The 24611-nt window shown below is 41.7% G+C and overlaps 1 protein-coding gene across 1 annotated transcript in view; it reads left to right on the top strand.

Moving 5' to 3' along the window:
* The window catches only part of PLEKHH1 (pleckstrin homology, MyTH4 and FERM domain containing H1), a 41906-nt gene that overhangs the window by 6516 nt on the left and 10779 nt on the right, over nt 1–24611 (top strand). Inside the window, exons 3-20 of the mRNA XM_009283551.1 lie at nt 204–287; nt 1868–1949; nt 4739–5748; nt 9526–9604; nt 10228–10316; nt 10868–11018; nt 12141–12280; nt 13056–13166; nt 14686–14772; nt 15781–15942; nt 16911–16991; nt 17977–18156; nt 18287–18395; nt 19322–19434; nt 20153–20329; nt 21166–21263; nt 23819–23996; nt 24409–24564. Of these exons, the coding sequence (XP_009281826.1) occupies nt 204–287; nt 1868–1949; nt 4739–5748; nt 9526–9604; nt 10228–10316; nt 10868–11018; nt 12141–12280; nt 13056–13166; nt 14686–14772; nt 15781–15942; nt 16911–16991; nt 17977–18156; nt 18287–18395; nt 19322–19434; nt 20153–20329; nt 21166–21263; nt 23819–23996; nt 24409–24564 (3087 nt within the window). The remainder of the gene's footprint in view (nt 1–203; nt 288–1867; nt 1950–4738; nt 5749–9525; nt 9605–10227; nt 10317–10867; nt 11019–12140; nt 12281–13055; nt 13167–14685; nt 14773–15780; nt 15943–16910; nt 16992–17976; nt 18157–18286; nt 18396–19321; nt 19435–20152; nt 20330–21165; nt 21264–23818; nt 23997–24408; nt 24565–24611) is intronic.

Raw genomic sequence — 24611 nt, 5'->3', positions numbered from 1 at the left:
CCCCCCCCCCCCCCCCCCCCCCCCCCCCCCCCCCCCCCCCCCCCCCCCCCCCCCCCCCCCTTCTAAAAAAAAATATCTAAATAGCAGTCTTAAATCTTACGTCTGGAATGGGAGCTTCAATGTTTAAGTCACTCCTGATGCAGTAACTTACTGAGAACAGTTAGTTGTACTCTCCTAATGCACGTAATCTTTTTTTGGCACAGAAACAGTTGAGGACTGAGGAAGCCAAAATTGTTCAAGACAAAGCTGCCAAGATCAAAGAGTGGGTAACACTTAAGCTGAGAGAGGTGAGTCTTTAGCTTGCTGCCAGGTTTCAAAGCCTATGACTAGGTACAGTGGCTGCACTGCCAGTGGCCTCCTATGTAGGACAATAGTCTGAGGACAGTCAATCTGCCACAGAGGCTTTCTGTTTGGCCCTACACACACTCAGTTGCAGAGCTAGAGTAGTCCCTCTTACTGAGGGCTATTTACTGCTTTGGGTAAACTATAAATGACTGTGAAGTCACTAACGCCTGAAAGCAGTCTCTGAAGAAGATTTACTGGTCACAAGTGGCTTTCACCTAGCTTTCCTCTGCCTCTCCTTTTTTTTCTCTGGGTGCAGTTTCTGTCTCTTTTTCTGACAAAGCAGCTGTGACACAAACACATGTCCTTTGCTCTTCCTTAATTTGCCATCTCTGACTAATGCTGTTTTCCTACTGCCCAGCATTTTCTCATGTCTAACCTCTCCCTCCTATCCATCCTGTGGACTTATGCCTCTATCTGGGCCTAATTCAATACCCTCTAGAAAAACTGAGAGATAGCAATGGGTCAGCATGCAGTTTTAAAGATGCAGTAATAGTTTACAACTGTGAGTGGGGCTATCTGGTCTTTCCCTTTTATTCCAAGTTAAAGCCATAGATTTCCCAGTTTATGCCAGAAAGGGAATTTGTTGGAGTTGGAAGGAGCAGTCTTTGTGGGCACTAATTGTGTTATGATGTGACTTCGTATTCTTATTAGATTGCCTAGATAATTCACCGACCTGCTGTGCTGCTTCTCTTTCATTCTCCTATATGAGATAACTTAAGGTGCATCTACATTACTGACTGGTGCAGCACAAAGGAGGAAGCACAGGGGTTGACTTGGTGTGACCTGCTGTGAATCCAGGACCATACATTCACATTGTGTCTTTGCTGGTAATGAAGTTCGTGCCAGATGCTGATTCTAGGTACATACCACACACAAGTGAACCACTGCCAACTGAAGGACTTTGCATCTGTGTTGCAAATGGGTTGCTCTAGACAGCACCACAGGTGCAATTTCAACTTTGATACCATCAAGAGGGAAGCCTCTTTGGGTGCACTACTGCTGCGTTTAAGAATGTATGCTGAGACACTTCAAGCAAAGACATAAGGCAAATTTGCAAAGACTCGTGCACTGATTGCAAATGTAAATGCACCCTTAATGTTGTCTTTTTTTTCCTTTGGTCCCCTGGATCCAGGGAATCTCCTTTTACCACGTACAGGGTGAGAGGGAAAAATGTTCCTCCTGGGTAATAGTTTTTTTGATTGTGTCTTTCATGACAGTTATTTCTGGAACAGGAGTAAATGATAAACAACAGCAGGGAAGGAAATTAAAGGACCTATTTGAGAAGCGCAAATAGTAAATACAGAGGCTATTTGAGAAAGCACAGCAAAGTGTTTAAGTGGGTTGTCCAGCGGAGCTGCTGAGGAGAAGGATTTCAAGGTGACTGGTAGACTCACCCATCCTTTTTTCTTTTTCCTGTTCGGACACTTGAATGTAATAAAGATGAAGACATGTTCTGTATAGTGGAACACATGCACACAGAGTCTTGCATTATTTTTCAGTTTTTATTATTGTTGTTTCATAGCTTGAGCTAGAAAATTACCACCTGAAAAACTGTAATCAGAGGCTGACGGAGCAAATTGAAGCCCTTCAGGATACATTGCAAGGTAAATGTGTTCACCTGGCATTGTAGCCTAGTAACCACCACAAGAGTGGAAGTCAGCATTCCTGGGTTGTATTCTTAACTTTGTCAGAAGTTAGCACTTGTGATAGTGAGCAAGCAGTAGAATTGCTCTGTTCCTCAGTGGGTCCATTTTTAAGATGGGAATGACATTGTTTACCTGCCTTAAAAACTCTTAATTGATTTCCCACCAGCGTTTGAACACAGACCCCTTTTTTTCAGAGTCTGCTATTGCCATTAAAATAAGCCACTCCTGAATTAGAAGCACTCATTGAAATACATAGCAAAACTCTCCATTCACTTCAGTGGTGCAGGGTAAATGTCCCTTAGGTATTTCACTTTACCCCCACATGTGAATTACCCTCATCCCCGCAGAACCTCTGCTGGCATGTGAGCTGAGTAACTGAGGACTGAATGGGCAAAGGCAGTAGCTATCTGGTCTGCCTTTAGGAGCTGGGTTCCTCTGTGCTATCAGGTTGGGTTGGAGAAAGCTGCTTACGGTGCTCGTGCTTTTGCAGTTCCTGTTTGGTGGATAGATGGAGAACTTGGGTCTCCAGGGCTTGAAATCAGCACCTTTCATAGCAACACATTTTGAAGCGGAAAATTTCTCTTAACTGTTTTCTTCCTGTTTTGTTTTTTTTTTTTTAATGAGCTTGGTTTGGTCCCAGTAAGATGAGCTAGTTTCCAGAACTTCACTGGGCATGCAGGCAGGGGGCATTTCTTTCCTGCAGAAGTCTTTCTGGCATTCCTATCACTCCACAGCAAGGGAATAGGGCAAAATTCCTTCTAAATCCCACCACGTTTCTAGCTAAATACTTTATGACGGCGTTTTTCTCATCCCCTCTGGCTCTGGCTGTTTACAAGAAGAGAATGGCTGGTAAGCTGCGTTAATAATCTGGTATTAAGTGTTCCCTGGATCCCAACTCTCTGGGCAGTAAACAGCTCTGTCATCTCCTCTTATCCCCCACTAGTCCCCCCACTAGTCCACTACTGTGCCAGGCTGAATTCAGAGGCCTCTGCAGAGAGACAAATCTCTTCTTGCTTGCTATGCTAATAGTAACAGCTTCTTCTGCTTCATCTCTTGTCAAATCTAGGAAGCTGCAAAAATACCAATAATATTTAAAATGAATGGCCTCTTTTCAGTCCCCTCCTCAGGAGCAGGGGAAAACGTGTGCCAGGATTTGTGTGTGCTAGCGTTATGTGTTAGGAATAGCTTTGTTAGCATTCAGTTCCTTGTGACTCAAGTGCCAAGGCCAGGCTCTCATGGTTGTCTTTTTCTCAGCTGTGTTTCCAAGAGCGGGTTTCATCCTCTCCACAATCAACAGTGATTTATTCTGCTATTTGCCCTTCCCTCTGTTACTTTGTGTCTTCAGTTTGTTTCTACTTCCTTCTAAATACCATTAGTGGTTAAGCAATGCGTGTAAGAGTTTGATGTTCAGGCAGCATTTTCAGCAATAGCTGTGCAGAGTCACACTCACCCATGTTTATGCAATTTCCAAAGCATCTTATGACTTGGTTCTTTTCAGTCAGGTAATATATAAATGCCAAGGTCAATCAAAATCATAAAGTGCAGTAACATCCTCTGCCACTCCAAGTTTTATCCATACTTTCTCATACCCTAAAGCTGCTGTTCAGCAGAACCTGCAGAACTGAGGTAGTCTTTAGATCTAGGAATTACGGAAAGGAAGAAAGTAGAAGAGTTATAAAGTATACGTACTAAATAGACAAAGAACAATGGAGGCAATCTAGGATCTATCTTTTATATCATCTTCTAATATAGCAATTGAAGGGGCAGAGGAAAAATGGACAAAGAAAAGGAAGTTTTTACAGCAAAAACATGTAAGTAACTTATAAAACTTGTTGACAAAAAGCACTGCTTGGGTCATATAGCACAAAAGGATAGCAAAAAGCTCTAGGGAAATTCTTGAAGAGAGAGTAACCTCACTGATTGGTGTGATGGTTAAGAAGGTCTCCATACATACGCCAGAAGCCTCATCTAGTCCCTAGGAATGGGAGGAACCATACCAGCTTATTTGATGGCTTAAATCACTGTAGGTCCACTGAAGTCAAAAGCCACACTAAGCAGTGTTCTGGCCACTTAGGTGGATTTTGACAAAGTATTGTGTGGATAGGTGCACTTCCTTCTCATGGCTGTTTTAAGAGAAGAGATGTAATCGTGGATAGGTAAGAGTAAAAACTGCTATACTGAGTTAGACTGAAAGGTTGCCTAGGCCAGTATCCTGTCTCCTGGTTGGCTGTGGATGTTTCAGGAAAGAGCATAGAAAATATTGCAAGTAGAGCTGTCCTTTTCTCCATGTACCCTTCTAGCTTCTGCTGTCAGTGTTTTAGGAAGTTCCTAGGCCAGAACTTCTGTCTAAACTGTTATTCGTACCACTGATAAATTACTTTTTCTGGCCTATCTTTTGGACACTGCGGCATTCTATTTCCTTTTTTGTTTGGAAAAAAACCCCAACCCTTCCTTCTGTAAATTTCAAACGCACTGCCTGATAATTTCATTAGGCACCCCTTAATTCCACTTTTGTAAGAAACAGTGATTAATAATTACCTATTCATCTTTTCTGTACTATTCCCAATTATAAATATATAGCACTTCTGTTATAGCTGTGCCCAGCCATCTCTCTTCCATTCTGTATAGTCCTAACCAGGCCAAGGCGCTATTGAAATACAACTGACATGAGCAACTTACACTAGCAAGTAACATTTTTGACAGTAAAGTATTTGAATACCCTAACCATATGTTCTCCTCCATTGTAGATATGACCAGCATTCCTCCCTTTGAATCTCTTTGGAGCTGTAATTCTCTGAAGCCCAGAGCATCACAGGCCTCTTTTGCTGAGAAGATAGACCAGAAATCTGTGCTCCTTGCACCTGGTTTCAGACAGGTGTGTCAGACAGGACCTGCCAAAGGTGTCCTTTCTACAGCAAACATAGTCCTTGCCAATGACACCTTTACTGAGGATGGAGAGGATAAATCTCTGCTTTCCCAGAGCACGCTGAAGCTCATGTCTGACCCATCAAGCTGGAATCTCTCCACAGAGAAAGATGTATTCCCAGCTGTAAGTTCTGAACACAGGTTAGGGTGCTCTGATCCCACATCACTGGACCCTCCAGCTGAGGCCACAAGAATCCTTGAGGCTTTGACTTTTCAGTCGTCTTTGGAAGGAAACCATAGCGCTGTGAGCACCTTGCAACAAGTGGCTTTGGATGGCACTCGCTTCTCTGATGATCTGAGTGCCAGGTTCCGCTCCCACCGGCTGGACTCCTCTTCCTCAGGAGAAATAATGAGCATGCTTGAGGGCCGTCTCCAAACTGCTGAGCCACCCCTGGTTGTGTCAACATCAGCTGTTACATCACATTCCTTCTGTCCAGGGAGGGAACGCGGCCTTGGCAGTAGTATGACCTTTCCAAAAATACGAACTCCCAATATGCCAAGAGACAGTATCCAACTAGCCAAGAGACATTACAGCCAACCACAGCCAGGGGCTAATTCTTTCCATCGTGTAATGAGCTTAGAGGCTAGCACCTTCCAGCCCATAACAGACTCTCCAGTCTGCCATGGGCAAGTGAAGGAGACAGACATTGATGATGATGGGGTACTGGAGAAGATGGAGACAGAATGTGGCCCAGCGAGGGAAGAAGCTGGAGCATGTGAGGAAATCAACCACTTCTCTGCAGGGCAAAGAGAAGCTGTGAGTTCTGAGGCTGGCATACTTGACCCAGGAAGTAAACCTCCCACACCACCGCTGCACAGATTCCCATCGTGGGTAAGAAATGCAAGGACAACAGTCTGAGAAGTGCTGCTTATCTTTGAGTAGCGCCCAGTAGTTAGGCTACAACAGCTCTTGGTCTCAAGCAATTGTTTCCTGTGGACATCAGTCACATTTCTGAACCACCTAGTCTGATAGTTCCAGATCATGGGGCATGCTGGTTCCACTGCCAATTTTATTGTTCTTTTCTCTTTATAAAGAAAAAAAAATCCATGGAAGAAAATAGTACTCAAGAAACATAGGAATAAAAATGAAAGTCAAGAGGTGCTGCATTGTGGTTTATCATAGAATCATAGAATCATTGAGGTTGGAAAGGACCTCTAAGATCACCGAGTCCAACCGTCGACCCAACACCACCATGCCCACTAAACCATGTCCCTAAGCGCCTCATCTACACGTCTTTTAAATACCTCGAGGGATGGGGACTCCACCACTTCCCTGGGCAGCCTGTTCCAATGTTTCACCACTCTTTCAGTAAAGAAATTTTTCCTTACATCCAATCTAAACCTCCCCTGCCGCAACTTGAGGCCATTTCCTCTCGTCCTATCACTTGTTACTTCGGAGAAGAGACCAACACCCACCTCGCTACAACCTCCTTTCAGGTAGTTGTAGAGAGCGATGAGGTCTCCCCTCAGCCTCCTTTTCTCCAGGCTAAACAGTCCCAGTTCCCTCAGCCGCTCCTCATAAGCCTTATGGGTCATCAAAAGTTAACCCTTAGTTTTGTTGTCATGTGTTTAAGATAGAAAAGTGAGTCATAAATGCAAGTGAATGGGCCAGACCAGATAGTTTCAGGGTCAGAAAAAGCTGTGAATACTAGAATAGATAAATGGATTAGATCTCAGCATTCCTGATATATGCTGGTATCTATAGATGGTATACTTCTGCTATCAGAAACTTATGTGAAAACCATTGGTAAAGTGAATATACATGTCCTATTTCTTACTTCAAGTGAGAGAGAAGTCTGTTATTATCACTTTCAGTTACTTGTTAGTTCAGATGGTTGGATTGTTTGCTAATGTGTCAATCTAACTGATAAACTTGGTGGAAATCAATGTAGGATCAAAAGAGATAATGCCATTATTTTCAATTTGCTTTTTTAAAGGCATAGGCAAACAAGTGGTTTATTGAAGGTGCAAAATCAAGCACTCATTGTTAATCCTCATGTTTTATAAGTTTGGGGGTTATTTTCTATGAAAACTTAACATTATTTGTGATTAGTGTTCCCCAGGGCTCAGTTTTGGGGCCAGTCTTGTTCAATATCTTTATCAATGATCTGGATGAGGGGATCGAGTGCACCCTCAGTAAGTTTGCAGACGACACCAAGTTGGGCGGGAGCGTTGATCTGCTCGAGGGTAGGAAGGCTCTGCAGAGGGACCTGGACAGGCTGGATCGATGGGCCGAGGCCAATTGTATGAGGTTCAACAAGGCCAAGTGCCGGGTCCTGCACTTTGGCCACAACAACCCCATGCAGCGCTACAGGCTTGGGGAAGAGTGGCTGGAAAGCTGCTTGGTGGAAAAGGACCTGGGGGTGCTGGTCGACAGCCGGCTGAACATGAGCCGGCAGTGTGCCCAGGCGGCCAAGAAGGCAAATGGCATCCTGGCCTGTATCAGAACTAGTGTGGCCAGCAGGAGTAGGGAAGTGATCGTGCCCCTGTACTCGGCACTGGTGAGGCCGCACCTCGAATAGTGTGTTCAGTTTTGGGCCCCTCACTACAAGAAGGACGTTGAGGTGCTGGAGCGTGTCCAGAGAAGGGCAACGAGGCTGGTGAGGGGTCTGGAGAACAAGTCTTCTGAGGAGCGGCTGAGGGAACTGGGGTTGTTCAGGCTGGAGAAAAGGAGGCTGAGGGGAGACCTCATCGCGCTCTACAACTACCTGAAAGGAGGTTGTAGCGAGGTGGGTGTCGGTCTCTTCTCCCAAGTAACTAGCGATAGGACGAGAGGAAATGGCCTCAAGTTGTGCCAGGGGAGGTTTAGATTGGATGTAAGGAAAAATGTCTTTCCTGAAAGAGTGGTTAAACATTGGAACAGGCTGCCCAGGGAAGTGGTTGAGTCCCCATCCCTGGAAGTATTTAAAAGACGAGTAGATGAGGCACTTAGGGACATGGTTTAGTGGGCATGGTGGTGTTGGGTCGATGGTTGGACTCGATGATCTTAGAGGTCTTTTCCAACCTCTATGATTCTATGATCTTTGGCTGTGTCCTTTATGCTACCAATTTAAACCCCAGTATAATCACAGCTGTTTTTCTAAAGGAATCTCTTTTTATTCAGTCCATGATATGGAACTGTGCTGGGAATGAAGCTGGGTAGTGTCGTAAAAAACTGCAGTTTCCAAGATGTCTGTTTTATTTGCTACAGAAGTCAGAAAGGTATCTTGAACAGTGCACTGACTTGGAAGAAGGGAAATATGTCTCAGATTGACTACTATTCCTTTCTCTGTTCTAGAGTTTCCATGTAAGGTTCTTCTCATCCCTTAAGCTAAATTTTTCACAGGTGATCATCAGCTCCACACACACCTTCTGAATGTCTAACTTGAGTGTGGCAAGTAAATTTGATTAGAGAAGCACTGAGCACTTCTTTGCTGCAACTGTATTCAGTTGTTTTCATTACAAACAATGTTATATGATGCTAAATTCTCAAAAAGTTAGGTCTTGGACATCTTGAAATGGGTACTCCAAAGATATTAGATACTTCAGAACCTATGTCTGAGTTCCTCTTCTGGAAAATAGCAATAGCACCCATCATGTCCCACCTAGGTATTTGTAAAATTTTTAATTAATGTTTATGAAGCATTGCAGTATTATAGTCAGGAACACCACAGGAAAAATCCATTATTTTGTCTTCAGACCAGAGTCAAGTAAATGTATCCAAGTAGGGCAAATTTAAGCATATCAAACACTAAAGCATCAATAGAATATTAAATAGCATCTTAATTGGTAAGACATGTCCATTATGTGCCTTGAATAGGAAGTGTCTGGGGGGAAAAATGCACGTGATATTTCATTAGAGACTAAATCACAATGCATATGCATACAGAAAATACTAATTCTGTAATTTCTTTTTTTGGTGTACTTGACTTTGTAGTCTTAGGTATTTTCATGTATGTGTATTATGTGTGTTATCTGATAGTGATTGGTCGTATGCTTTAAGAAGCAGCAAGAGGATTCCTAGCTTTGATTTTTATCCATTTTAGACTGGTTGATGTCTTAGTCATAACACTGCATTTAGTTACAGGTTTGGGTTCTCCCCTTGGAATTTTTATCAATTTGTGAACCACTTGGAGATCCTTTGAACTGAAAGCTTCATATGTTGTTATAACTGAGATACAGGCTTACTGAGATCATTCCAGGCATTTCTTTCATTCCCTTATCAGAGAATGGGAATCCTTTGCAGGTGGTGACTCAATAAATTTTCCTGTTTTAGGGCTGTTCTTGATTCATTTTAATGCATTGTTCATAAAGTGGAAAAAACAGCTTTTTCCAAGCTGTGATATAGTCATTTATTGATAATTGCATGTATGTGTTCCAGTCTGTGGATATCATCTCTGTAGCATTTACAAGCCAAGTCTGTTGTGATTCAGGGAATTGCACAAAGATGCACATTTCCACTAATGGTCATTCACCCAACATCTGGTGGAATAGAGCAATCTTTCTTAGAGGGCCCCTCCTTCCTGCCCAAAGGTGTGATTGTGATGTGATTCTGTGACACGAGAGCATTTCATTTTGCAGGAATCATGTTTTTGACTGACCATTGCTGTTAATGGTATTATTGTTCCAGGAGAGTCGAATCTATGCTGTGGCCAAGTCTGGCATGAGGTTGTCTGAAGTGGCCACGGTGAATGATACTTCCAGCTGCTGTAAGTTCTAAATAAGATCCATCCTTAGAGGGAGTTTACAGTGACAGTGTAGGACCTGAGCTTCTGGCTGTTCACATTTCTTCATTTCCTTGCCTGTTTTCAAAGTAAATTTGATTTCGCAGATAGCCATGATAAAGAAAGGAAGGGAGGAGGATACATCTGATCTCAGGGATGGCTGGTGCTGGGCTGTTTGAGCCCCTACATTCGGTGACATCTGCAGGGACTCCATTATCTCCTTCATCACTTTCACTGACACTGTTCTGCCTCTGCATGTCTGTGACCTGCTTTTACCATCACCATCACCTTCCCCTGTTATGGCTTTTACGTGTTTGGACATGGTGCACTGGATTGCCATTGTACCATGGGGAGCACAGGGTGGGTAAGATGTCTTACAGGCTAAATGGAGGGAGCATTGCAGCTGTCTCTGGGAGTTGTATGTAATTAATAACACATCCCCTGGCCTTTCTCAGGCCAAACTGTCCAGGATGGCAGTCCACCATTATTTGATGTTCCAAGAGGCTACATAGGTTCTTACACGCATACATATACCTCTCCATTAAAACCTCCTCCTCTTCACCAGTTTGTATTATTTGCTTTCTTGCTCTCCCTCTGAATTTTCCCAGTTTCCAATTTCTCGCGTTCAACTTCTGGGCCATTTACCTGTCTCATCTACAGAAATGTCACAGTGCCAGTCTACACTACGCTGAAGGGGGTAAGGATTTACCTTACTTTTCCTCTTATGCAAAGCATGGTCCAGGGCTGCCAGTAATTTGAGAGAGAACGGGATGAAGCTGTGCAGTGAAGGAAAGAAAATTAGAGAATGCCAGGAAGTATTGGACACCAAAAGAATGCAGAAGGATAGCAGATGATAAATGTATTTAGGAATACAGAATATTGCAGCAAGTTTTGGTCCAGGAAGCTGCAGTGTGCACTATGAGGCTGTAGAAACCTAGAGGGTGACAGTGGGTGTAGCTTAGAGAATGAAATGGAAGAGGGCTCTTGAGAGCTTATGGGGAAGCACAGGGCTTGTGGAACAGTAGGAGGGTGTAAACAGAGGAGACCCAAACAGATCAGACTAGAGAGTCCAAGTTGGAATTTCTCAGACTAGAAAGGGAGGAAATGAGGAGCCCTGGGACAGTAGCGGGTGGGCAAGGCAGTATGAAAATGAAGGGCCTGCACTGATTGCTCTGTCTCCTTATTGAGTAGGGATTGTCCTGGGGAAACTCTTCCCTCACATGCTGACCGTACAGGTCTGTTTTCCAGAAAGCCACACAGATCAGCAACGTGCCTTTCTTAGATGAGTCTTCAGGCTCTGACGACGACTGTGGCTCCCATGCTAGCTTCAGGACTTCTACTGCTGGATCCGAGAACAGGAAAGCTAGCATGCCAGGCAGCCCTCGTGCAGTGAAGAGAGGTAAAGTGAGAGTATTGCTACTGAGCAGCATGAACTCTGTCCTCGTGGGTGAGGCAAGATGTCCTGAACAGCATCATCAGTGACAGGCAAATGCTCAGCCTTGGTGATGCTAATAAGGAGTTCTCCCAGAATGTGTGCAGACATCAACAGCTACTCAATAGAAACCTGTTGTCTCAGATGGGTTTTTACCGCTGGTAAATTTCCATCCAGGCAATTGCTAAGCTAAGACCGTGGGAAGGATTGATGTCCCAAATTCATCACATACCCAGTGAAGCCATCCATACCTTTTCTGTGACTTTTCCTTGTAAGCAAGCTAGTACTGACACATTAAAGAAAATGGTTTTTGTCTCTGTCACTGGCTGATAACTTCTTGACCGGTAAGCAAATCTTTCCTATTTTTGAGAGGCATCAGGTAATTTGGGTCCTGGCTAGGACAATTTTTCTTGACTGCTGGGAAGGTTGAACTGGATCCTTGAGTGGAATTTTCATTACAATTGCTAGTCAACAAAATAGAATTCCATTTCATGTAGTCTTAACTTCTGCTGTGATGCATTGGCTGATGTGTCTGTGCATTGCTGTGGACCAGTGGTGGAAGATTCACAGAAAGCAAAGCCCCATTGCTGGTAAGGGAGCCTTTTCTTTAGTTTGAATGAGAGGGGCTTGAGGCTTTATAATGGATGCTTCCAAGCTAAAAACAGCATGTCTGTGCTTTAGATTAAAAAAAAAAAAAAAAAAAACGGACTTGTTAATTTTTTTTTTTTTTTCCCCCTCCCTCATTAAGTTTTCTTAAGGAATTAATTTTTTTTAAATTAAAAAAAAAAAAAAATCAACGGACTTGTTAATTTATTTTTTAATCTCTGTTTATTCAGCAACAAATTTATTTCACTGTCGGTATCCAAAACTCACCCTTACTACTCCTCTTCCTAGGGGGGAAAAAAAAAAAACGGAAACAGGTCTCAGAAGTTTAGTTAGTGGGGTTTGAGTTTCCAAAGTCTGATCTGATTTATTCTTCTTGAACAAAAAAGTCTTAATGGTGAACTTAAAAACTTTTTCAGAGTGTGCAGTATTCAGTGCATGCTTCTGTCTAGCCATGATTCTCATTCTTTCCTTTATTTTGAACAGGTGTATCTATGTCCTCACTGAGCTCTGAGAGTGACTATGCCATCCCTCCTGATGCCTACTCCTTGGATGGTGACTACTCAGAGCCAGAACATAAGCTACAGCGAACATCTTCCTATTCCACTGATGGTGGAATCTGCACTGTAAGTCTTGCTACCTCACAGTTGTGAAGGGATACAAACAGAGTCTTGGCCTTGAAAGAGAAAAAGCATAACTACAATATATTGAGTTATCCCCTGCAAAGTGATGCTCTAACAGACGGGGCTGTTGGTCCAGCTGGTTTGTATCAAAAGACACTATCTGATGCTTCAGAAGAAGGTGCAATTTCTGTTACGTGGTTAGATAAAAGTATAAGCATCAAGGGCTCTGTTCTTTCCTGATGACCTGTACTGGTTTCCTGTAGTTATATTCTACTTTAAAGATGGCCTTACACTGTTGTGACAAAACAAGTTTGGAAATTCAGAGGAAGGAAGGAGAAATGATAGAATATTTTGGCCTAGAAAAAAACTCAAACACGGGCAGCATTAAATTCTGTACTCTTGAATGTAAGAGATCAAGCAGACAAAGGAACAGGAGTCTAATCATGGCTTAGAGCCAGCCTTCACTTTTATTTGGAAAATCACTGCTATGGTAGGAAGACAAATAAGTTTTCAGTGCATCAAACAATCAGCGAAATGATCTTCAGATGCCTTCTTTACTAAAACAACACAATGTGGTATTTGCAGCTACACAGATAGTCTAGGACTCTCTCCAAGTTGAGCAGAGAGCACTGACCTTGGATGGCTGCTACTCCCATCTGCCAGAGTGAAGCGGAAAAAGATGGAGATGCAGCAAATATCTGAGCTTGACTTCAGCACTCTTTCATTTGTATTTTGAGAGGTGCAAGGTAACCTCTCCCTCTTGCTCTTTGCCCTCCAGGAACCCATGGAGAAATCAGGTTACTTGCTGAAAATGGGCAGCCAGGTGAAGATGTGGAAGAGACGATGGTTTGTTCTAAGAAACAGACAAATCATGTACTACAAGTCTCCGGTGAGTCACTGGGATACATTTACTCCTGTGTGGAGGCACAGGGGAAGGCTGTCTGCAGAACCGGTTCCAGGCTGATACCACTGGCAGAGTGGGAAGCCATGGGCAAGCTTCCCCAAAATGTCTTGCCAAAGAGCTTTATATCTGACCCACAGGTTCAACCGTGGGTCTTTGCTTAGGCAGGGAAGCTCCTTGCGGTGGCAGTTTCCAGGAGATGAAAGGTTGTTCACAAGGTCAGAAGCTTGACACCTACTGGTTAACTTCGTACAGATGATGAAAAGCAGAAGGCATACCATGGCCCAGCTTTGGTCATGTTTAAGATGAAAATAAAGGAAAAATAAATTACAATACCAGGAGGGTGCAGATATGTACTCATCAGTCAGTATACAGGGCTCTGAGGAAAACTGCAACTTTCAGGGGGAAGAAAGCTGGATTCTTTCATTTTTCACCCTCCCACATCGACATGGAAGTATTAGAAAACTAGGGTAAAATTGAAAATAAGCTCTCATACAAAATGCTGTCTTACAATGATCAATGAAACAATATTGAGAGAGTATGTTTGTGCATTCAGACCTTTCCAAATACTTTTTATAGCTCACAACTGTTTCAAATGAAGTTACATTATTTTAAAAATTCTAGCAGTATGCACTCGAAATTTGTATATACAACATAAAATACATTTATTGTTGGCTTTCATTATTCTGCTGTACTTAGCTACATTGCAGAGAATTATATTTAGGGATATTGACCTTCCATATTTTTTTTCTTCTGGAGACAGCAATTTCCTCCATACCTGCATAATTACACAGTATTTCTGTGTATGTACACATCTTTGCTTACAAGTCAGGAATATTGAGAAGATTTATTTTCAACTTTTTTATTTTTTCAGTTGTCATATTCTGACAAGACTAAAATACACCTTAGGGCACAATGCATCTTTATTTCTGATACTAGGTTTATCCATCAGAATTCACAAGCAAATTATACATATATATTATATACATACATATATATCTCTAAAAATAATGTCATAAATATGCAGAATTTAGACTGTTGGTTGGAAGGGATTTCTGGAAGACGCTAGTCCAACTGACACATTGAAGAGGGACTGTCACCAGCTGTAGATCAAACCACCCATGGCTTTGTCTAGCTGAATCTTGAAAACTTCCAAAGGTGGAAATTCAGCTACTATCAGGGTACCTGTTTGGTGTTGTATTGCCTTCCCAGTGAGAAAGGGTTTGGTGTTTTGGTTTTTTTTCCTAATGTGCAATCTGAACTTCATAAGACAGTATTTGTCACCATTACCCTTGTTATATAGTCTGCCACTACTGAGGAGACTTTTGCTTCATCATTGCAATGTGATCACACTGTCTCATATTCAACCTGGCAACCTTCAGCTGTCCTTTCCAGCTCATGAATGCAGACTCCAACCTGCACATGCATATTATGCTGTATTTAAGTACCCTGAGACCCATCTGAGTTTTTTTCCTACTGAAAAATTTGTTTGCTTTTCTTTCCTCAGAGTGACGTTATCCGCAAACCACAAGGGCAGATGGAGCTGAATTCCTCGTGCCAAATTGTCAGAGGTGAAGGGTCCCAAACATTCCAAGTAAGCATTGCTTTTTCATCCTGCAGGTAACCACACACTCGGTGGCTGGGTGAGAGAGCACTTATTTCAGGCTGAATGGTACTGTGTGTCTCAATTGATATGAGCTAACTTTATCTGTCCCCTGTGTTTCCTGGCACAAGCCAGGCAGTTTAATAAATAATGGGGAAAGAGCTAAATTGTAACCCAAATACAGCTTTTTGAAATTGAAATAAATTCTCCTTTATTTTTGTTTTGTTTTGTTTTGTTTTACACCATAGCACTTTCCTTTTTTGCAGTTAGGACTGAGAGCTTGAAATCTGTGGAGAGAAGTGGTTCTTACAACAATTAAAACCAGATAGTACCTAGGATCTCCTCTTTCTGAAAGAGTCCTCTCACAAGATCTCCAGCCTGACTTTACATGTCGTGAGGATCTGAAGAAACACCTGCAGTGTTGGATTCCTATTAGAATTCGACTTCCAAAGTATTAGAAGTTAGCCCATCACTGGGTTCAGTTTTAAGTCGTTATTGTTAGAGGACTTCATTATAACAGGCGGCATTAAAGTTTCTTTTCGTAGTCTGACTGAAAGGCACATGGCCTGACCTGTGAGCTACCTTCTGCCCTTAAGGAACTGAAGTTGCTAAGGCTTAATACTATTAAATTCATAGCATCTTTCCTCTCAAAGAGTCACAAGCTATTGAAGGCAGAATGCAATACAAAGTGAAGGCAGCAAAAAAACCCACTTATGTTTAAAATGAAAAAGTAGCAGCAGCACTGAGAAACAAGAAAGGATGAGAGGGGAGACAAAGCCATGATATCCAACAGAAACAACAAGAGAGCTCATGAGAATTTGATTCATCCGAGTTCAGTTCTTTCACTTGGGCTTTGAGGGTTAGCACCTTTTTTCTTACCCAAAAATAATCCCTCCTGAACCACCAAAAAAAAATCTGTGTGGGATAATGAAACTCAGCAGCTGAGGAAAAGATCTGTAGGTGTGCAGACTTATACTTACTCACTCCTTTTCCTCCCAGCTCGTGACAGAAAAGAGAACCTACTTCCTGACAGCAGACTCTCCCAACATCCTGGAGGAATGGATTCACGTCCTACAGAGTATCCTGAGAGTGCAAGTGACCAGTCCTGTTGGTGTTCCTCATAGTGATGCTAAACCTACTGTGAAAGGTTGGCTCACCAAGGTAAAATACTATTTCTTACTTTATTCAGTTTAGCTCAGTATTGACAGTGTACCAGCTTCTTGGTTTGCACAGTAAATGTCAGCGAGAAATTAGTGTTTTAATACTCCCTAGAAGAGTGGGGAAAGAAAGGTGGCAGTAGATTTCTGTATTTCAGACAGAGGAACATTTGTGTAAATGATAAGGAACGGGACAAACAAGGCTACTGAGAGATACTGACTTTGTCAAATAGTAAGTAATAAATATTTAGCTTATGTATGCTTTTCTTCAACAGAATTCACAGCATGTCATAATAAAAAAAATAACCAACAGGAAACGCTGTTAAATGTCACATTTAATTGATCTTAATTTGGTGATATATGAGAGTTTCAAAGAAATGGCTCGTATGGTTCTCGGTTAGCATTTATTTCCATCATAACAGACTACATGCGCATTAGTACAAAGTACAATGGCTGAAAATTCTTATGCTTTATGCCATTTCCATAGATTAGTTTTGCATACCAAGTTACTATGATTTTTTTAATATAATTCTGGTCAGCATCTAAAGATGACTAAAGACAACCTGCATCTGACGCTTGTTCATCTGCAATAGGAAACAGCTCCCTAGACTATATGTTGACCGGTCTTTTCCTGCTGAGATGAAATGATTCATTTTTATAATCTTAAAAAGATTATTCTTAATATTGTATTTCAGGATACAGAAATGATGGGTTGTTATGAATGAGTAAAATACTTCACAAAATCTTAGACCCATTTCCATAAGCACCTATGTCCCATCTACTTAGGTGGGATGTACTTATCTGCTTTTGGAAGTGGTACCCTGTATGTTTTGAGAGAAGCTCATATTAGCATAGAACAAATAACATATGCAATGTTTTAAGGGAGAGTTGAATTGAGAGTTGAAATCCTAGAAAATTGTTCCAGCAACATTGCTGATGTTAAAAACATATATTTCTTTGTCCTCCTTACAGGTCAAGCATGGTCACTCTAAGCTGGTCTGGTGTGCACTGATTGGAAAAACTTTCTACTACTATCGAAATCATGAAGATAAGGTAATTCTTTTTCCCCTTTTGTTCCTGAACCCTCCTTTCCCATTTCTCATGATGCTTTCTTTCCTTTTACTGCTTCTGTGTCTCATGCTTCAAGCTCTTCCTTGGTTGTACTTCTCCCCTTCTAACAGCATCTGCTCCACAAAGAGTCAATATTTTCTCTGATTTTTTTTTTTTAAAAGCTAACATGACAAAAGGAAAGTGACTGCTCTTTCTCAGATCACTGTATATCTTGTTTCTCGCTTTCTCCATTTGGTCTTGTGAAGCCTTTAGAGCAGACTTTTATACAGCTGATATATTCTGCATACCACCATGAAAATTAGTAGCAACAGCAATATGGGAAGAGGGAGGTCATTTAATCAGTGTAATGTGCTTCCATTTCTGGAATTTTGGCCCAATGGTCCATTACTTTGTCTTGGTGACGTCGAAACTCAAGTTTTAGAATATCAAGGAACACTGTGACTCATACTTGGGACTGACCTCCAGAGTTAGCACAGCAGATATGCTCTGTCTGAATCTACCTATTTATGTAACTTTAAAAGTACTTATTTTCCAGTAGCAAGCAGAAAGTCTGACCAGGATCAGAAAACAGTGGCTTAAGATACTGAGCAACTGACCATCAGAAAACACATCCTACCTTGCAGAACTGATGATGTAAGCACAACTGACAAGTGCAATAGGAAGAAAACAGTACCTTATGGGAAAGGCCATCTTTTTATTTGCATATTCTCATTCTGACCTGTAGATGCTCTCCCAAGAAATATAATAAAAGTAGTAACACAGTTTGTAAGTCCTTTAGTTGATGAAAGAGAAGAGATTCTATAGAAATGCAAGATTATATAATTACATTAGTTAAACACTGAATTATAGTTTATTCCTTACACTTTACAGAACTGCTAACATTTTGATCTGGGTTTTCCTTCCCAGTGTTCCCTGTCCATAGTGGGAGATTAGCTATACTTCTCTAACTTGCTTCCCTTCCTTATAGTGTCCCCTAGGGCATCTGCCTCTGCGTGAGTCCAAAGTGGAAGAAGTAGACCGTTCCTGTGACTCTGACGAAGATTATGAAGCCACTGGTGGAGGACTTCTTTCATCCCACTGTACATTGGTGATTCACCCACAGGACCAGAGTCCCACATACTTACTCATTCGCACCAAACAGGAGAAGGTACAAAAGGCTGTCGTTCTGGAGAGCAAGAGTCTTTTTGGTATCAGCAAACAAATAGGGCATACAGACTGAACCTGTTTGTAGAAAAAAGGTCTGAATTGACCCATACTGTTCTCATCCTTATGCCTAGAATACCTGGTTGTACCACCTGACCGTAGCAGCTGGTAGCAGTAATGCCACAGTGGGCACATCATATGAACAACTCATTGGAAAACTATTGGATGCAGAGGGAGACCCTAGTAAGTAGAAACCACAAACTCTTTTCCATGGTAGCAAAGCATAAGGAAGGGTAATTTCAATTCCCAGTTTTAATCCAGCCAAAGGTGGGGGAAGGGGATTCTCAGTAGAACAGCATATAATATAGTGTCCTTCTCCCCTAGTTCCACAGTAACATCTCCAGAGAGGATACAGGCATTGTAGTGAAACTAGACAAGTCCATCACATTGTCACATCATTTATCGAATGATAAACATCTGAAACTTCTGTAACATTAATTCAAATTCAAATAAAGAACTGGAGCTTTAATTTTTCCTGTTATTGTTGGTCCTGATTTTCCTTTCCTGGGAATCTTGACCATACAAACACATGCTCTCTCCCCTAAATACACTCTCACACACTTGCCTTCACATCTGCACATATAAACCCTCACACATACATCCATGCTCGTCTGTTCCTCCTCATCTTTGATACTTGCTCATTCATGTATGTTTATGCACCATGTTCTCAAATGTGTATTAACATATGCATTCATACGTAATACTCTTTTCCTGCACACTCACAAATTCCTAGACCTATATGTGAACCTTGCTTACTGTTGAATAGTGACTTGCACTAACAAAGACCCCATGGCAGGCGGCTGCCCTGGCAGAGTTTGTGTCTCTTGTTTGAACACACAGCCGAGCAGTTTCTCACCGGAATCCAGCTGGTGAGAAGCTCTGACATAGCAGGATTGAGGATGGCAATACTTCTTTCTGCTGATGGCTAATGCTGCTGGTGACTCCGTGTTCATGGCAGGCTTTGCTGAAATCAGTGAAGTGGCACCAGAGATAAATGTGGCCTAGTGCAGTTCTACTTCCTTGGGTGCTTTGCAAGGCTCCTTTTCAACGTGGACACTATCTTTCTTCTGTTTCTGACGCTGCATGTTTTTGCCCATCTGCTACCTCAGATTCTCCTCTGTGGAAACATCCTATGTTGTGCTACAGTAAAGATGGGTTGCACGCATCCCTCACCACTCTGCCATCAGAGGCTCTACAGACTGAAGCTCTGAAACTTTTTAAGGTATTTACAGGGGCATTGCGTGGTTTTCAGTTATTTTGCTCTGTTGTTGGGGCAACAACATTGTTTGGTCATATTGTTCATCACAGTATTTACTGTCACCATTGGTTGCTTTAGACAGGCCTGCTGGGTCATTTAATTACAATAGGACACTCGGACATTAGGTGTCATTCATTCTCTGGAAGTTTAACTTTTCCTTGTAGGGAATCTGGGTTTAGGAGCAATGTCCCCCACAGGCTTTACACTTCAAAGTTAGCCTTATCTTCCTCTTTCCTCTCCAACAGTTGGATTGAAGGAAATGGAAACAATTTACTGGCAAACTCAGTTGTGTCAGTAAGACCAATGGTGAAGCCATTGGAGATTTGATTCTTGCATTCTACAAGTGTAAGATCAGCAGTAAGACTGGACGGTCTTAGCAAGGTAAAGCACAGGCATGGAAGGCAGGAAGCACACTTTTTTTCCCCTTGATTCTCTTGCTGACTTGTGAGCTCTTCAGGCTGGGGGAGGTTGAGTGAATTTTCTAGTTGCCACAACTAGAAATTGTGGCAGGGTAGGAATTAAGTATTTATTTAAGTATCAAGTATTTATTCTCCTCCCTCATTTAAGGGTTATTTAGAAGAATTCATTAATTGTCTGTAACACATCTGGGGAACCTGTCCTGGAAAGTACCAGAGAAGAGTCACTGTACTCATGGCATTGACTAACTTCCACCCTTTTACAGTCCTGTCAGCTGTTCATCAATGTCCCTGTGGAGGCACCCTCTATTGATTACCACGTATCACTTGCCCAGACAGCACTGCAGGTCTGCTTGACACATACTGAGCTGCAGAATGAAATTTACTGTCAGCTTGTTAAACAGACCAGCTGCCGACAGCCTCAGAATCACTCAGTCATTCAGGTCAGTTCCTCTTTTGTCACTGCCACTCTGCAAATACTTTCTATTTAATTCCGTGTTTTTAATAATTAGCAATGGGACTGGTTCTCATAAAAATTGTGCAAATGCTAAAGATGTGCTGGAGGAAAGAGAATCTCAGCACTGATGTGCAAAGAAACACATTGAGAATGTAACTACTTGCAAAATAGATTTTAGTTTAAATTTAATCATTTACCAGTTGCAAATGGTCTATTCAGACCATATTCAGAATCAAAACTCATAGCTCGTGTTGGCTAGCTATAATTGCCACATGGTATTAATTTTGTTTTCCATTTTAGTTAATCAACAGCATGCAAATCATGAATGTTACTATTAAGCATGAAACCTGATTTTTGCACTATAATTATTGGGTAAATCAAATGAATAAGTTACAGCATGAATGTAGATACTTGATTATAATATTCCCAGCTCAAACCAGAAAATAAAATCTGGTTGAAGAATAATGGGTCTAATTTGAAACAGAATTCTCCAGTGTATTCTTTGTTATGATTTGCAGTTGCAAATAGGAAAAAAGTATTAATTTAAGTCTTAATCGTTCACTCAGCTCTAGTTACATTAGTCAATATTTTCAAAAGTGGCCAATCACTTAGAACACCTCTTCTTAAGAGTCCAGGTTGAGATATTGAAGAGCAGCATGTCCTCTGACCATCACTTTCCCTTGAAGCATCTTGAACTACACGTCTAAAAATGGTCACTCCCAAAAGCACTGGTCACCATCCAACATTTTGGTTGCAGTCTTCTATGAACAACAACAGGCAAGGAGTACAGAACAAGAATGATGTCCAGTTTTATGTTCACAGTGCTGGCAACTCCTGGCTTTGTGCGCTCCTCTATTCCTGCCTCAACATCACTTCCTCTGGTATATCAAACAGCACTTGCAGCGACATGCAGACCCCAGGTAAAGACTGCAACAGCATTTTCTTCTGCTAAGCTGATTGCCTTTTGCACCTGCTGCTAATAACGATGGAAGCAATTTTGTAACTCACACCTGCAAAAATAAGTTGAGAGGACAGAAGGTTCCAAATGGTATCAAGCTGCCCCCCTTCATTCACATTAATTTGTCACTTATATTAAGCTAGTTCACAAAACTGAGTGACCTATACTAACAAAAGAATTTTTGCAGATATAACTGAAGCTACATAGGATTTTTTTTTGCTGATGCAGCTACTTACTTTTACTGATAGAAAGACAGACCAAAGTAATTATTTAGAATGAATTATTAGAATTTTAGGTGATTATATTCTGCTGTCAGGTTAGCAGGCATACTGACAGCACAGAAGTGAGGCAGAGAACAACTCAGGGAACCATAAAAAGTTAGGAAAAACTAACAAACCTGAAATATATACTAGTACTGTTTTCTGTTACCTCTTTAGTGTGTAACTCTTTCCCCTATAAGAAAACAGTGCAAGATCTACTGTAACAGCAATAAGTTGTTCTCCAGTGTTCATGCTGTGCTCTTTGTTTGTTTCCATGGTGATCTGGTCTTCAGCATATCTTACTGTGTCCTTGGCAGGGAGGTCACAGCTAGAGTTGTCTAGTTGTCTGTTGCAGGAATATACAGTTGCTAAGACATAGGTAGAAGAGTGGTTTCATGTCAAACAAACATTCATATTCAAATACTCAGCCTAAGTCTGCCTTGGAACTTAAGCTAGAAGTCTCCTGGTATTGCAAAGGAAATCTGTGTACTCCTTCAATCAAGGTTTTTTAATTTTCTTATATGCTGCCTCACATTTTCTATTTCTTCTCAGAAGCAAAAATACAGATATCAGGCGCTCCTCAATGTTCAGGCTCTCTCTCCATTGGCTAAGGCAACATGTTAGGGATCTTCTGGCTAGTACTAGAAGCCATCTCTTCAAACTTGTGCATTACCAGCTCCCAAAATGGCCCATTCAACTCAGCAGTGGAGCTGCTTTACTGTTGGGGACTATTGAATTTCATAAGGATATGCTGGGCTCTGTGAAACCGATTTAATGCATCAGTTTCAAGCATTACTATGCTGATGGTCTGCCAAGTTCTTAGCCCAAAAGTACCTTTATCAACAAATAAACTTTAAGCAGAAGCAAAGAGGAAATGTATTTATACAATCCAGCTATGAAACAATTATTAGGGCTAGAAACAAACAGACAGAAATTACAGCAAACTGTGCTTATATTCATCTGTAGTTTAGATTAGATTTAGAGCAGTTGCTAAATGAGACTTAGCTTAGATCCTTCTGCCTAGCTTTAGGAATACTTACGTCTCTTTAGATGGAGCAGGTATGGCTGTTTCTTGACCAGTTAAATAGATATGCTTTCCCTGTTTCATACAGCAAACAAGACACTAGAATGTTTACACTGCATAATGCGTATGGTCTAGATTTACACTAGATCTTCATTCTAGGTATTGTTTTTCATGAAAGGTGACCTTAGAGTATACATCCAATCTCTAAGAGTAAGAAAAGTGGGGCACAGTTCTAGGTTAGAAGACACAGGGCTCGGGAGAATTTGGAAGCCAGACACAACAGCTTCTCGTTGAAGCAAGATTCTCCATTTGAAAATTGTTCAAACGTATTACTGGGGAGGTGAGCAATATATTGCTACAGTGAAAAGCCAGAGCTCCTGACTTCCATGTTGCTTGCAGGAATTTAACTGGAGATTTAATCACATACTGAGCTCCTGAAGGCATCTTGAATGGAATTAGTTTACCCTGCAAAGTGATAGCACGGTTATAAATCCATATAAATCCTTCAATTTCAGAATTTATTCAGTATATACGTTCTTAACATTTTTGCAAAAAGTGTAATTGACTGTTCCTGCCTGGTTTTAGAGACACTTACATCCTTTTGGTGCTGTTCAGGGGAGCACTCTCTTCAGTAGACAGTAAACTGATCATATTAGTAACTGTCCCTATACTGTATTGAACTATCAACAAATCTGAGCCTGCTTTGAATCTGTCGAGTCTCTTGATTGGCAGATAGGGTTAATACATGGAAACTTATAATTTGTATAACCATGTTAATTGATAAACACAACTTATATAATCCTGTAAGTGAGACTAATGCATGACAACTTATTAATTCTTATCAGGACTTGACATGATAGTAACTAAATTCCGCTGGCACAACAGCAAGTTTGAGGGTGAACTGGTCTTAGTTTAATGGATACTATGATGGCAACAGGGTACAGAAGGGGATATTCCTATACTATGTCCAGTCCATCTAGTAGCAGGGAATGCTCTTGCACTTCCCAGAGTCCATTATCTACCTTAATTTTACAGATCCTTGGAGCTCAGGTTTGTGTTGTAGCTTTTCACTTGAGCTGTTAGTCTGTTGAGATGAACTAGAATATCTGCACAGAGATGTATCTTTGCTTGAGCAAAAGCCTGAGGGAGGAATGCTCTAGTCATGGCATGAGAAATGGAAGAGGACATGGCATTTAAAGCATGTTTGTGGTTTATCTCCACCTCTTTGGCTAGGAGTGAAATAGGCAAGTATGCCATCTACTGCCAGAGATCAGTAGACCGCACTGTGCAGACTGGCGAGCGGGAAGCCAAGCCGTCCCGGATGGAGATTGTGTCCATCCTGCTGAGAAATCCCTACCACCACTCACTCCCCTTCAGCATTCCAGTGCATTTCATGAATGGAACCTACCAGGTGAGCCACCGCAGCTGCCTTCTTCTGGGAACTAGAGGACTGCACCATGAACTGCCTCCATCATGTGGGTGGGTGGCACCATGGTGTTTATATGTATCAGATATTGGGAGATAGACACTATTTCTCCTCCTTGCCATCTTAGCCATTTTTCCTGAGAAACTGAAAGGAATCCAGCCCCAGCTTTACAGGTCTTAGGAAGAAAAAGTAGCTGGGGAAAAGGGAGAGATGTCGTAAGTGTCTCAGTACTAGAAATAATGCAATGTGAAGGGAGACAATATGCAAGTGCAGTTACTGGAGCTGGCAGTCAATCGTGAGACACCAATCTGTAGGAAACCAGGCTTCATTAGTTGTGATACCCATCAACGTCACGTTTCTTGGAAGTTATCCTCAATTAGCTCCTCTTTCATTGCAGGTTGTAGGTTTTGATGGTTCCTCAACAGTTGATGAATTCATCCAGCGACTGAACCAGGAGACAGGAATGAAGAAGCCATCCCACATGGGATTTTCTCTGTTCACAGACGATCCTTCTGGCAGGAATTTGGAACACTGTCTGCAGGGCAACATGAAGGTGTGTGTGGTGTGTGGTTTTTTTTTTTTTTTTTTTCTTCTACCACG

The sequence above is a fragment of the Aptenodytes forsteri genome, unplaced genomic scaffold, assembly GCF_000699145.1.
Source record: "Aptenodytes forsteri isolate BGI_AS27 unplaced genomic scaffold, ASM69914v1 Scaffold486, whole genome shotgun sequence".
NCBI classification, from domain to species: domain Eukaryota; kingdom Metazoa; phylum Chordata; class Aves; order Sphenisciformes; family Spheniscidae; genus Aptenodytes; species Aptenodytes forsteri.
The sequence above is the reverse complement of the archived record's forward strand: the minus strand, read 5'-3'. Positions and strand labels throughout refer to the sequence as shown.